This window comes from Hoplias malabaricus, chromosome 4 (genome assembly GCF_029633855.1).
Source record: "Hoplias malabaricus isolate fHopMal1 chromosome 4, fHopMal1.hap1, whole genome shotgun sequence".
NCBI classification, from domain to species: domain Eukaryota; kingdom Metazoa; phylum Chordata; class Actinopteri; order Characiformes; family Erythrinidae; genus Hoplias; species Hoplias malabaricus.
In genome coordinates this window covers 50198824-50213156 of record NC_089803.1, presented here as the reverse complement: position 1 = coordinate 50213156, position 14333 = coordinate 50198824, and the positions used below count along the sequence as shown (strand labels likewise).

The 14333-nt window shown below is 38.1% G+C and overlaps 1 protein-coding gene across 1 annotated transcript; it reads left to right on the top strand.

Annotated features, from left to right (window-relative positions):
* Positions 1 to 222: 222 nt before the first annotated feature.
* Positions 223 to 11108, top strand: hsp90b1 (heat shock protein 90, beta (grp94), member 1). The gene is made up of 18 exons (XM_066667982.1): positions 223 to 387; positions 3403 to 3505; positions 3742 to 3883; positions 4013 to 4129; positions 4492 to 4823; positions 4983 to 5094; positions 6291 to 6413; positions 6497 to 6613; positions 6699 to 6836; positions 6953 to 7030; positions 7119 to 7184; positions 7629 to 7898; positions 8731 to 8976; positions 9089 to 9225; positions 10189 to 10267; positions 10343 to 10498; positions 10612 to 10677; positions 10863 to 11108. The coding sequence occupies exons 1-18, from the start codon at positions 339 to 341 to the stop codon at positions 10887 to 10889; spliced, it is 2358 nt and encodes a 785-aa protein (XP_066524079.1). The 5' UTR covers positions 223 to 338; the 3' UTR covers positions 10890 to 11108.
* Positions 11109 to 14333: the final 3225 nt, after the last annotated feature.

The window sequence follows — 14333 nt, the reverse complement described above, 5'->3', positions numbered from 1 at the left end:
GGCGAAACGACGGACTGAATAGAAGTAGCGCTTGCATGGCACCGCACTGAGCCAATGGAGGGCAGCCACGCTTTGACCATGTGAAATCGGACATGTAAAGCAGCGATTGGTCGCCGCTGACCGCGGATCGCTCTGTGATAGGTGGAGTGTTGTGCGTGGGGAGCAGTGATTGGTCTGATTTGACTGTTCTCCGCCTCTAAATGGAGACATTCATAAAGCCTTCCTTTCTGTGTGCGGATTCATTTTAAGGGTTTCAGCATACTACGCGGTGGTTAATACTAGTCGCATAAGTTCCTTGCTAACGTGTGATCTTCAGACAAATCACTTCAGTGTCCAGGATGAAGCGGTTGTGGATTATCGGGCTCTTCTGTGCACTTCTCGCATTCAGTGAGTATATTATAGTGTTGAGTGGTAAATCCATTTTTCTCACGTCTCACAACTTAACAAAGCTTAGTGCGGCTTGTTCGATGCCTGCTGAAAGCCACATTTTAAGATTATTTTATATGAGCATGTCTGACCTTTAGAAAAGCATGGTATTATCTGAGCTGTGAAGCTTGAAGAAATGAGAGGAGCTGAATTGTTCAACCGCATGTGCTTCCAGAAGTTTCTTCAGAAATGGTTGCTCGCTGAAAGTGGCATCCAAAAAAAGCATAAATATCAGAAAACAACGTTTTATTAAACAGTCTTTCTGCAGTTATATACAATATTTGAACAAACCGATTACTTATTCCGATTTTTTATTGTTAATATTAATGCGACCCATTTAAAGTGTAAAGGACGTTACCATTTTGTAGGCTATTTAATAATTAGCATGCTTTTTATAGCTAGCTCCGTACCCGGGCCTGAGAATCTGCTCATTGACAGATTATTCATACACATTTTATCAGGCAACAGTTAATTATTTCTTTTTGAAAACTAAATAGCATTTGCTAGTAGTTTACATGTTTAATTGAATATTATGTTGACGTGCCTTTTAAAGTTGAGACAATTACATTTCACATCTGAAATTTTTTTTTTCCTAAATAAACCTTTATTTACACACTCAGTGCCTTTTTAGGGTGAACTTCAATTACAGTGTAGACAAGCCTGTACAAAATTAAGGGATTGAAACGATAAGCAAATATTTTGTATATGTAGATACGAATAAATTTGTATAAATATAATAATAGCAGGAATGAAATCTAAATGTAGAGACCAATTTTTTTTAAAATTGTTAATGTGATACCAGCAAATGAAACCTTGGTGTTTCCTGTAGTGATTGCCAGTTCAGTAAACTCTTGGTACCAGGGTGTGCAGTCCAATCATTGGAAGGAGTTATAACTTTGAGCATTGTTTGGATGAATGATGGCACATGTAAGTACTTTAAGTCGGTGAGGCTAGCAGTGCACCATCAGCAATAAACCTTTCTATATAGTTTTTAATGACCGGTCATTTTCACAGAGCAGCATGTTTATTAATTCATGTACATTATACAGATGCTGGTCGTAAAATTAGAATGTCATGAAAAAGTTGATTTATTTCAGTAATTCAATTCAAAAGTTGAAACTTGTATATTATACTCATTCATTACACACAACAATCATGGAAGGCTGATGACTTGACAGTTGTTGAGATTCACAAAGACTGGACTGCGGCTGGAATTAAGTGCTTCAAGAACCACCACACACGTATGCAAGACATGGGTTTCAGCTGTCGCATTCCTTGTGTCAAGCCACTCTTGAAGAGACAGCATCAGAAGCGTCTCGCCTGGGCTAAAGACAAAAAGGACTGGACTGCTGCTGAGTGGTCCAAAATAATGTTCTCTGATGAAAGCAAATTTAAAGGAAGAGAGGCACAGAATCCATGTTGAGGTCCTGTGTAAAGTTTCCACAGTCAGAGATGGTTTGGGGAGCCATATCATCTGCTGGTGTTGGTCCACTGTGTTTTGAGGTCCAAGGTCAAAACAGCCGTCTACCAGGAAGTTTTAGAGCATTTCATGCTTCCTGCTGCTGATCAACTTTATGGAGATGCAGATTACATTTTCCAACAGGACTTGGAAACTGCACACAGTGCACAGAAAAATCTATGGGGTATTGTGAAGAGGACGGTTCAATACACCAGACCTGACATTGCAGAAGAGCTTAAGGCCACTATCAGAGCAACCTGGGCTCTCATAACACCTGAGCAGGGCCACAGACTGATAAACTCCATGCCACGCATCATTGCTGCAGTAATTCAGGCAAAAGGAGCCCCAACTAAGTATTGAGTGCTGTACATGCTCATACTTTAATATTCATACTTTATAGTTGGCCAGGATTTCTAAAACTCCTTTTTTATATTGGTCTTGAGTAATATTCAAATGTTCTGAGATGTTCATAAGTATATAAAAACCTTTTGTTATTTTGTAAATGCTACACATTTACTTACCAAGGTTATATGATGAACACAACGCATGCATATGTGCGCACACACAAAAATGTCTCACAGACACAGAACTATCACTGGGTTAGAGACACCTACCTAGTATCCACACCCATTAACCATTTTGTCAGCTCCACTGACTACAATTACAGACTGTAGTCCTCCTGTTTCTCTTTGTCCTTGATCTACCATTTCATCTCATTCTAGATGGCTGGATCTTAACAGAAGTATAAAACTATGGAGAGAGATTGGTCTCAACATTCTTAACAAATGCATAAATGTTAATCCACCAATATAACACGAGTAATGTATGTTTCACCATTTGCAAATAAATGTATCCCAATCTGTCTCGTGTCCAACAGTTTGCAGATATATGCAATGTAAATTTAAACAAATGTGTTGATACATCTTTCAAAACCAAAAACTGTTTTAACTATATTTGTACAAATTGCAGACCATGAGACTGATTGGAATATATTTATTTGTAAATAGTGAAACACATTTCACTCGCCTTTTAATTGGTGAATTAACATTAATGCGTTTGTCAAGTGTTTTCAGAGTAATCTTTCTCCATAAAACAGCTTTTATGTATTTTAACCATTGGTATGCAAGCAGGTATAAACGCACAAACTCACACATGAACAGCTCTTAGACCAATCAAATATTAGAAAGAGGAGTAAAATGTAGATTTTATGATGCTGAAACTTTTTGTCAACTTCCATTTGAGCTTCATTATACAGACTTAAAAATTCCCAAGCTGGATAATGAGGTGTAAAAATTTACTGATTCCTTGCTTGGTAGATGCTTCAATATACTGTGCATTCTTGTGTTTTGGAAACTAGTCAAGAGCATATTACTAAAGTCTATTGATGAACAGGTTTGCGAGAAACCTGGAGGTTTCTTCAGGAGCTTGTTAAAAACAAAGTGTTTTTTAACTGTCTTACTCACATGCTTTTATATAATAACTCCCCCCCCCCCTCCTTTTTTATTCTTTTGTTATAGCATCTGTTAAAGCAAACGATGACACTGACATTGATGGTACAGTTGAAGACGACCTGGGCAAGAGCAGAGAAGGATCCCGGACAGATGATGAAGTTGTGCAAAGGTTTGTAATTATATTTGTAACCTGGCTATGATTGAAACCCTTCAATTACATTTTTAAAAGTTAAACTGTTTAACTCCTTTAAGTACTGCAAAACACCCAAAGATACTTGTACAGAGAGGAAATACCATTTTATATGATATTAGTGGATATCGTGATTATAATGACGATGCACTTATATTTGTATGTTGCGCAGATTTTACCTTTTGTCATATCTTGTTTCAATTGTGTTTCTTTAGAGAGGAAGAGGCCATTCAACTAGATGGACTCAATGCAGCACAATTTAAAGAAATTCGGGAAAAGTCTGAAAAACATGTTTTCCAAGCAGAAGTGAACAGAATGATGAAGCTGATAATCAATTCTCTGTATAAGAACAAGGAGGTGAGGTCTCCTTTACTTCTTAACAGAACTTTTGTTTAGAATTGCAAAACTTGGACTTTAAGGGGTATGGGTCATCCTTTCTAATTGTTTGGCATTTACTTGTTCTTTTGTTTGGTTTCACTTCTAAAGATCTTCTTGAGAGAACTGATCTCTAATGCTTCTGATGCCCTGGATAAGATTCGGTTACTTTCCTTGACCAATGAAGACGCACTTGCTGGAAATGAAGAATTAACTGTTAAGATCAAGGTTGGTCTTTTATGGTCTTAAATACTCCATGCATAATGCAGGATACATTGCAGTGACTCCTTGAGTCTGCTATAAAGTTATCACAACAAACTTTAAAAATGTATTTTTGGAATGTGGCACAACATTTGCATTGCAAATAGGGTTTAGACTTAGCTTTTTAATATAGCTGGTGAAACAAAGCACTTACTTCATTAGGCCTTCAATATGGAAGTTTCCATTAACAACTTTATAATTGTAGTGATTCATATATGCATCAAGAAATGTATTTATGCTATTTTTATATCAAGCTGCTACTAAGAAGCCTTTGTTACTCAGTAAGATGAAATTGATATGAATTTGTCTTTCTTTACTTTATCTTCCAGGCAGACAAGGAGAAAAACATGCTACACATCACAGACACTGGTATTGGCATGACCAAGGAGGAGCTAGTAAAGAACCTGGGCACAATTGCCAAGTCGGGTACCAGCGAATTCCTCAACAAGATGACTGAGATGCAGTCAGAGGGCCAGTCTACTTCTGAGCTTATTGGCCAGTTTGGTGTGGGCTTCTACTCTGCTTTTCTGGTTGCTGACAGGGTCATTGTCACATCTAAGCATAACAATGACACACAGCAAATCTGGGAGTCTGATTCAAATGAGTTTTCAGTTATTGAGGATCCTCGAGGCAACACTCTGGGCAGAGGAACCACCATCACGTAAGTGTTTTGTTTTGAGGTAATTAATATGGCCTGATTTTAATAAATGAACATATACTGGGGAGGGTGCAGGATCAATAACTGGAGTGAAACTAAAGTGTGGGTTTTTTTTTTTTTTTTTTTTTTTTTCCCCCCTCCTATCTCTCTTTCTCTCTTTAGTCTTGTTCTGAAAGAAGAAGCATCTGACTATCTTGAACTTGAGACCATTAAGAACCTTGTGAGGAAGTACTCACAGTTTATCAACTTCCCCATCTATGTTTGGAGCAGCAAGGTTAGATTCCATGGCAGGCAAATGCAACTGAACACAATCCCATTCATGAACACCATATGTATTTTAATTTTTACCCATTTGATTTTATCCAACCAAAATAAATTTATCTATCTGCTAGCTGGTGATTATATGCTGTAGTTAAAGCAATGAAACAGTGATTTCAACTCTAAATAAAATCTTGTTTTATTGCCTCTTTCCAACAATCCATGTTTTGTAACGTTACCAGGGAGAATTAAACTGGGTAGTCCGGTGCCAGAAAGGGACACTACAAACCAGAACAATATATGTGCACAGAATATAACATACAATTATTTAAAAAGAAAGGGGGGGGGGGGTCAACTACAACATTTGTCATTTATTCATGATTAATCACAAGTTACATATCTATAATTTTGAAGTCAGTGTATTCATGAAAAACTGGTTGGAAGATATCGTTCTTTTTAATTGCTATAGCATTACAGAGTAGATTTATGGTGATATGAATCAGAATACCTTAATTTCTTATAAGTCTCAGGGACAGACACAAAGCTCAGAAACAAGTTTTAATAATAGAAAATTACAGCTCAGGAAATGCCTCAAATTATGCTTCAACAAATTTATAAGAGAAGTGTGGATTAAGCCAAGCATGAGGAAAAGTGTTAGATAAACAAGTCTGAGTTATGAGATTTAATCCATATTTCAGTATATACTGAAATCTACTTATTGAAGTCAACAGAAGCAATGCTATGTTTCCGTCACCTAAAATACTGTCAATACATTACTAGGCTCTAAAACATCTGGTTTATGGAGAGAATTTGTGGCCAAATGTGGGGGAAAATGGTTAAATTGAATTACAGAAAAAAATCCAGATTGATCACAGGTTTTAAGGTTGACAGCACTCCTATATATGCAGATATTGTGTGTGTCTTGGAGTGAAAGTGATTGGTTGAAACCACTGGAATATGACGTTCATTCTGACAAACATGTCATGCACAAGTCTTGTACATATTCAGATTTCATTTGTATATAGTCAAGATTTATGTACTAGCTTATTTAGTTCAGTTGAGGGCTTCATAAGTATTTTTCTAAATTTCTGTCAAGTAAATTAATTGGACCCACTAAAGTAGGTAGTCACTGTTCAATTGTATGGTGTGATACAATTTATGCAGTATTGTAGTCCAGTTTTCCAAAAGCTAACTATTCCTCTCCTTAACCAGACTGAGACAGTTGAGGAACCCATAGATGAGGAGGAGGCTAAACCAGAAGCAGAGAAAGACACTACTGAAGATGAGGCTGAAGTGGAGGAAGAAGAAGAAAAGGACAAACCACAGACCAAGAAGGTAACATCTGTTTTTTTGGTGCATGTGTATTTAAATGCCAGTGGATGAAAATAACAGTTAAAAAGAATTGTATTGTCTTTTAGGTGGAGAAAACTGTTTGGGATTGGGAGCTTATGAATGACATCAAGCCCATCTGGCAGAGGCTTGCTAAAGAAGTTGAGGAGGATGAATACAAAGCATTTTACAAGTCGTTTTCAAGGGTGGGTGTCCTGTGAGCAGAAAATATTGCATTTTTTTTTAACTCAAAAAGCATTTGAATTGTTATACTAATTTTTTGTTACACAGGACAGTGAGGAACCATTGAGCCATATCCACTTTACTGCTGAGGGTGAGGTTACCTTCAAGTCAATCCTCTTCGTTCCTTCCTCTGCTCCCAGAGGTCTCTTTGATGAATATGGGTCCAAGAAAAATGACTTCATCAAGGTTATTTATTTCATTTTATTTTTATGTTTTTGCTGTATAATAGCAGTTTGTTATTGAAAAGAAGTTTATAAACTGTTACTTCCTATTTGTTTCACAAATTTAACTTCCTCTTACAGCTATTTGTCCGTAGAGTCTTCATCACTGATGACTTCCATGATATGATGCCCAAATATCTCAATTTCATCAAGGGTGTGGTGAGTGCTGTAGTCTGTGCTTATAAGTACTTTAACCTGGTTATGCCTTTTTATAAGGTTGATCCAAATATGTACACCCTCTTCGCAGGTGGATTCAGATGATCTCCCCTTGAATGTGTCTAGAGAGACTCTGCAGCAACACAAACTGCTTAAGGTGAGTCCTTATGGGTCACTCATTGTCTGTCACCACTTATCCGCTTCAGGGTAGTGATGGGTCCTAATTAACTGGGCTCAATGTGGGAACACATCCTTGACAGGGCAACACACACTCTCTCGTTCTCACCTATGCACACGTTTTTTTTTTTTAGTAGCCAATCCACCTACCAATGTGTGTTTTGCGTCTGTGGGAGGAAACTGGAAAACCTGCAGGAAATCCATGCAATCACTGGGAGAACACACCAAACTCCTCAGGCTGCAGTGGGACTTATGCTTACAAATCCAAAATCCTCCATTTAGATCCACAACCTCCAGGCCCCTGGAGCTGTGTGACTGTTACACTATGTGCTGCCCCATTTGGATCATACTTATGTTATTATATACTTAAAATGGAATCCAGCTGTAAAATCTGTCCTGTAACAAAACTTTACTCCCTGTTCAGGTCATCCGAAAGAAGTTGGTGCGCAAGACCCTGGACATGATCAAGAAAATTGCTGAAGAGCAGTACAATGATAAGTTCTGGAAGGAGTTTGGAACAAACATCAAGCTTGGTGTGATTGAGGACCACTCTAACAGGACCAGACTTGCCAAACTGTTGCGTTTCCAGACCTCCCACAGTGAATCGAGCCTGTCCAGCCTGGAGCAGTATGTGGAGAGGATGAAGGAGAAGCAGGACAAAATCTACTTCATGGCTGGAACCAACAGAAAGGAGGTGAGTGTTTTATACCCTTTCTATGGGTATTCTATTGCTTGAAACTTCAAACCAGTGATAACTGGTCATAAAGGCACCCCTGTTGATCCACATTTTACTCACTCACTCATTGGTTCATTTATTGGTCTATCCTTGAGGCTTGGTTTGAGAATTTGTTAGGTTTCTGTCTTTAGGAGATGTATTATATTCTCCATTTGTTCATTATAACTACAGGGGTTGGACAATGAAACTGAAACACCTGTCATTGTAGTGTGGGAGGTTTCATGGCTAAATTGGAGCAGCCTGGTGGACAATCTTCATTAACTGCACAGTGCACCAGTAAGACCATGTGCATCCAATGGTTCAAACATTGTGTCCTGAAGGCGGTGCCGTGTATCAGGACGACAATGCACCAATACACACAGCAAGACTGGTGAAAGATTGGTTTGATGAACATGAAAGTGAAGTTGAACATCTCCCATGGCCTGCACAGTCACCAGATCCAAATATTATTGAGCCACTTTGGGGTGTTTTGGAGGAGTGAGTCAGGAAACGTTTTCCTCCACCAGCATCACGTAGAGACCTGGCCACTATCCTGCAAGAAGAATGGCTTCAAATCCCTCTGACCACTGTGCCGGACTTGTGTATGTCATTCCCAAGACGAACTGACGCTTTATTGGCTGCAAAAGGAGGCCCTACACCACACTAATAAATTATTGTAGTCTAAAACCAGGTGTTTCAGTTTCATTGTCCAACCCCTGTATCTTGATTGTGAAAATTGAATTATTTCTCTATGTGCATATACATGTCAATGTTTCTGTAAACTCATCAGTAATTTTGTTTGGTCACTTAGGCTGAGTCCTCTCCCTTTGTGGAGAATTTGCTGAAAAGGGGTTATGAAGTCATTTACCTGACTGAGCCTGTGGATGAGTACTGCATCCAGGCTCTGCCTGAGTTTGATGGCAAGCGCTTCCAGAATGTGGCCAAGGAGGGTGTAAAATTCGATGAGAGTGAAAAGGCCAAGGAGAAGAGGGAAGCTCTTGAGAAGGAATTTGAACCCCTCACCACTTGGATGAAAGAGAATGCCCTGAAAGACAAGGTGTGTTGCTCTGGGCCTGTTGGAATTCAAGATTACTTGTCAAACAAATTGCTTTGATTGTGTAGTTATTTTTACAGTGATTCACTATATCATCCTCCCTTTATTTGTTTAGATTGAGAAGGCAGTGCTATCCCAGAGGCTAACAAAATCTCCCTGTGCACTGGTGGCCAGTCAGTATGGCTGGTCTGGAAACATGGAAAGGATCATGAAGGCTCAAGCATATCAGACAGGAAAAGATATTTCCACAAAGTAAGTTTTCTTCCTATATGTTATTGTTAGGAAGACATTTAAAAATGAATAGTTTTTACTGTATTTATATTTGAGATTATTAGCATTATCTGAACTATACAAACTGAACTACACCTAAAACTATAGTACACGTTTTCTAATATTAATCCTTGTGACAAGTTCCAATGTTCCCAGTGCAAATTGCTCCATTTTTAAACACTGAATGTGTAAAAGAACCAGTCAAATCTTCAGTGTAGCAACAGTGTAGTTTAGAATATACATTATATCACAAACTAAATTTAATTATAAACAGTATATCAAGCCTTAAAACGAGATTCACCACGTCATTAAGGTACTGAACGCTAAAGTATTTAATTTTTTTTTAATGGAAATTTAATGTTTGACTGACACCCACTCAGTTTATACACTACTAAATACCATGACTTGGATAAGTGTGTGTGGGTTTGTTTGTTTTATTAAACACAACTTCACATGGCATTCATTTAATAACCCATAACTCCAGGATTTCTGGTGTCAACTCCAATTCTCAACTAATGAAACTGGAGTCAGATAAATTGTGCTTGACTTCAATTAACCAAGACGCACACAGCAGACTATAGCTGTGGCTAAAGCAAGCAAACTCTCTGCTATATTGGCCATTCTGCTTGTTTTATTCAGTAAATTGGTCCATTTCATTTAAACACAACATTTACAAGAATTGTTTATGAAGTTGATTCAGGTTTAGGAATGCCCATGTAACTTTTACCCATTGCTATTGTGCACTTGTCATTCACTGGCTATATGGTGCATTGTGGGTAAAATGTAGTGTTCATAGTCCCCTATAAATTTAGAGGTTTACAGTAAACAGCTGTAGGATGTGAATGTGGTGTTTGGGTGCTACTGTTATTTTACTGGCACTAAAATTACAATAGTCTGCCGTTTACCTGAAGTTGCTTGCTCAGTAAAATTATTTTTAAATTCCAGTTACTACGCAAGTCAGAAGAAAACTTTAGAAATTAATCCCAAGCATCCCCTCATAAAAGAGATGCTGAAAAGAGTGAAGGTGAGTAGAGTAATTGATGACTAGGTCTGGATTTAAGGTTATTCTGATTTATAACAGGTAATTTTGATTTTACAGGATAATGCAGAAGATCAGACTGCTTCAGATCTGGCAGTGGTTTTGTTTGAGACAGCAACTCTACGTTCTGGCTACCAGCTTGCTGACACAAAGGCCTATGGAGACAGGATAGAGCGTATGCTCAGACTTAGCATGAACGTAGACCTTGATGAACAGGTGGGTGTGGGTGTGTGTGTGTGTGGGGGTGTGTGGAACAAAGCTTAACAGCTGCATTAATGACTGAATTTTTCTTGCCTCCTTTTATAAAACTTGCATTTAATCCTAATTAGCCTGAAGAAGAGCCAGAAGAGGCAGAGGATGAAGTAGTTCAAGCAGATGAGGAGGATGGAGAAATGGTGGGTTTTTTTGTTGAATATTAACAAACGTTTATGATTCGTGATATGTGATGATTTGTCCATTTATAATAAAAACATGGCTTGCCTTGTACGTGACCCTGAAGTAATATTGTACAGTTAGTATAACGGCCTCAGAAGAGATCAATATACAAAATGGTAATGTATTTATGATTTCTTTCTTTCAGGAAACCACAGAAAAGGATGAATTGTAATTGCAAACTGTCTGTGAGCAGGGGAAGGATGATGGGTTTGGATTCAGCGTGGCCTGGCCTTTCTCTCTGCTAGGGTGGGATTTATGTGGGTGGTAAGACTGGGATGTGTGGTGGGTTTTTTTTTTTTTTTTTTTAATAAACATTCCTCATGACTGTAAATTTGTTAATATTTAACTGACCCGGTTATGGAGTGTTATTGTCATGTGAACCAATAAATATTTCCAGAAAATTGGTGTTTTAAGTGATTTTTAATTTTTTGGTATTGCAGGATGCATCTCTGTCATTACTTCTGTGGGTCTTGATACTACAGGTCTGAAGAAATGGAACCCCCCCCCTCCCCTCATGTGATCGTAAAATGTATCAGGCCTGTAGCTGGCAACATGTTTAGAGGCAAAACCTTCCTCCCACTTTCATGAAAGAAACTGTTTGCACTCTGCTTCTCGATTACTAGGCAATACACAGTTTTCTACAGAGAGATTAGTTGAAGTACTTTTACAAATGTGTAAATGTTAATACACAAATATCACAAATGATCATAACACATGACTAAAGCATTTGTGAGTTACAGTTCTCCAACGTCGCCACAAGAGGCCGCCAAAGGATTCTTAACTAGTAAAGTTGGATTTTTACCCGCGATCCTCGAAAGAGGAAGGACTCTATATATATATATATATAATGTATATGTATATATATATAATGTATATGTATGTATGTATGTATAAAGCTTAAAGCATTTTGAATTCATTATGACATCAAACTATCCAAGTGAATAAAACCAAATATCATCAAACACAAGTTATGACGTTAATAAACTCCAAACTTTGTCACAGTTGAAAGGGGCAGATTAACAATACAACCATCAACTGTGAGCTGCTAAGAACGTGTAACAGATGTAGCCTTTTACAAAAATATCTGTATCTGGTCAGGACACACCTGCTCACAGACCTTCAGTATAAACTAATTATAAAATGCACCCCCTGAAAAAGACTTGGACACGCAAGCGATTTCTTCAGCTACAATAAAGCTAGCTTTCACAGCTGTGTCGTTTTGGGCCGTAACTCTCTCTTGTGAACATTCTGCTGCGATCACAATTTGCCTTTTAATTCTTGAACAGTTTATTGCGTTTCTTGCTAACTTTGGCGTACTGAGCTCCGTGTTTGGTGTCAAAGTGCAGATGTAAATTGTACTCCTTGACAACTGCCACCGCCTCATAACACAAAAGATATACCAGTCTTTCTTCTTGAAGTACAAACATGTATTCGGCTTCCCATCTCTCTTCAAACTGTCTTCCAATTGGCATCAATTTTTCTTTTCCTGAATTTTGGGATCAATATTTGTATTGTGTACATGTTTTGTGGGAAATGTAGTTTAAGGTCAATGCACGCTTTAGAATTAGTGGCGGAATAATTAATAATTAGGTCTAAAAGTGTGCATTGACCACAAACTCCATTTCCCACAATTCATGCAGATTACATTAGCCCTGAAGCGACGGCATTAAGCCACTAGATTGCAGTCCATCAGATCTTTTAAGGTCTTGTGAGACACATCAAATGACATGGAGGCCTTGAGTTTGGCGCATGTGCCCCAGCTGATCAACAACAGAGAAGAGAGTTTAGCTTGTTCACTCATTCTGTGAGAAATTACTTATGACATTGAGTACTAAAATATGAAATTAACAAATTATTAACACATTTGTACAGCACAAGGTGATTCAGTGTAGGAGGGACAGGATATTGAGGGGCAGGATGTTTTTAATTAGACAGTGAAAATATTTTGGATAATAATGTTAACAAATTCCGATATTGCTATATTTAAATCTAAGCTAAGTCTAAGTAAGACAATTGACATATTACATACAAATTAATCAGGACTCAAACTTGATAGTGTTATCCAACGTTGAAGAGTTTTATTTCTGTGGTTACCTCATGTAGAAATACCACCAGTAACCACTAGCTTCATAAAGCTTTCACTTTGTCCACATACTGTACAGTATTTGTGGAATGCTTTTTCCAGGAGTTCATTATAAAGGTCTTCTTTAATAAAGTTACTTTATTTACCTGGAGGTTGTGGGTTCGATTCCCACTCCGGGTGACTGTCTGTGAGGAGTGTGGTGTGTTCTCCCCGTGTCTGTGTGGGTTTCCTCCGGGTGACTGTCTGTGAGGAGTGTGTTGTGTTCTCTCTTTGTCTGCGTGGGTTTCCTCCGGGTGACTGTCTGTGAGGAGTGTGTTGTGTTCTCTCTTTGTCTGCGTGGGTTTCCTCCGCGTGACTGTCTGTGAGGAGTGTGTTGTGTTCTCTCTTTGTGTCCGCGTGGGTTTCCTCCGCGTGACTGTCTGTGAGGAGTGTGTTGTGTTCTCTCTTTGTGTCCGCGTGGGTTTCCTCCGCGTGACTGTCTGTGAGGAGTGTGGTGTCCTCTCTGTCTTAGTAATTCCACAAAGTAAAAATTCACAAAAATATTTTTTTACCTGATATTTGAGTTTTTGTTTTATTTATGCATTGGTACTTTTTCAAAATGTTATGTAACAAATTGTTAATGTGAATGAACTATTTTTGAAATTCTGTGTTTTCTGAGACATGTTCATTTTTGAGTTTGTTTACTGAGCAACATTATTATTATTATATGATACATTTATTAATACATGAATTTATATGATATTGCTCCTGCATTAAGGCATGCATTTAGTTTGTTAAAATTCCAGGGAATATCTCACGAAGCAGCATTTCTATGTTTAGTCAAGTAACCTAAGCCTAATGTCAAATCTGTTCAATGAAAAAAGAGCAGCAGGGAGGATTATTATTGGACAGTGGAAATTTGTTTATTGAAATGATTCATAATCAATAGAGATATTTTTAATCAGCAATGACCACACATGCTTGTGTAACTGAAATTGTTTTATTCCTTATTCTCTGTGTGAAACAGCAGACTTATGTGTGTGTGTTTCAAATAACAGCAAATCGACACCTTCCCTTCAATCAACTCCTTTTGTCTCCAGACCACAGAGAGGAGATAACTGAGACCAAAGGGGTAGAGGGGGGTGCACAGAGCACGTCTGGAAAGGTGTTAGAAATACAAAAGAGAGTAAAAAACAAATGGTAAAAGACTTGGAGTCATACTGGGAGCAGGATTCATTGAAAGGTGATTGAAATGTAAAAGAGCAAACAGATGGTAACTTCAAAAGGAGTTCCAGGTATAAGAGACGCAAGTTAAAAAACGGTCAGAGAGAGCGGTAACAGTGTTGCGCGCAGCATTCTCTCTCAAATAAACTGTTCTTTTATTTGAAGCTGACTCAGAGACTCAGCCTTATTTCTGTCATGATTTTCCACCACAACAGTCTTCAAGGTTTGACTGGTATTTGGCTTAAAAACTTAAAAAGCCTGCTTTGTGGAATAACCTCTCGGTTTTTAATGAGACAAAGGAGGGTTACTCTTGCTCATCCACAAACCCTT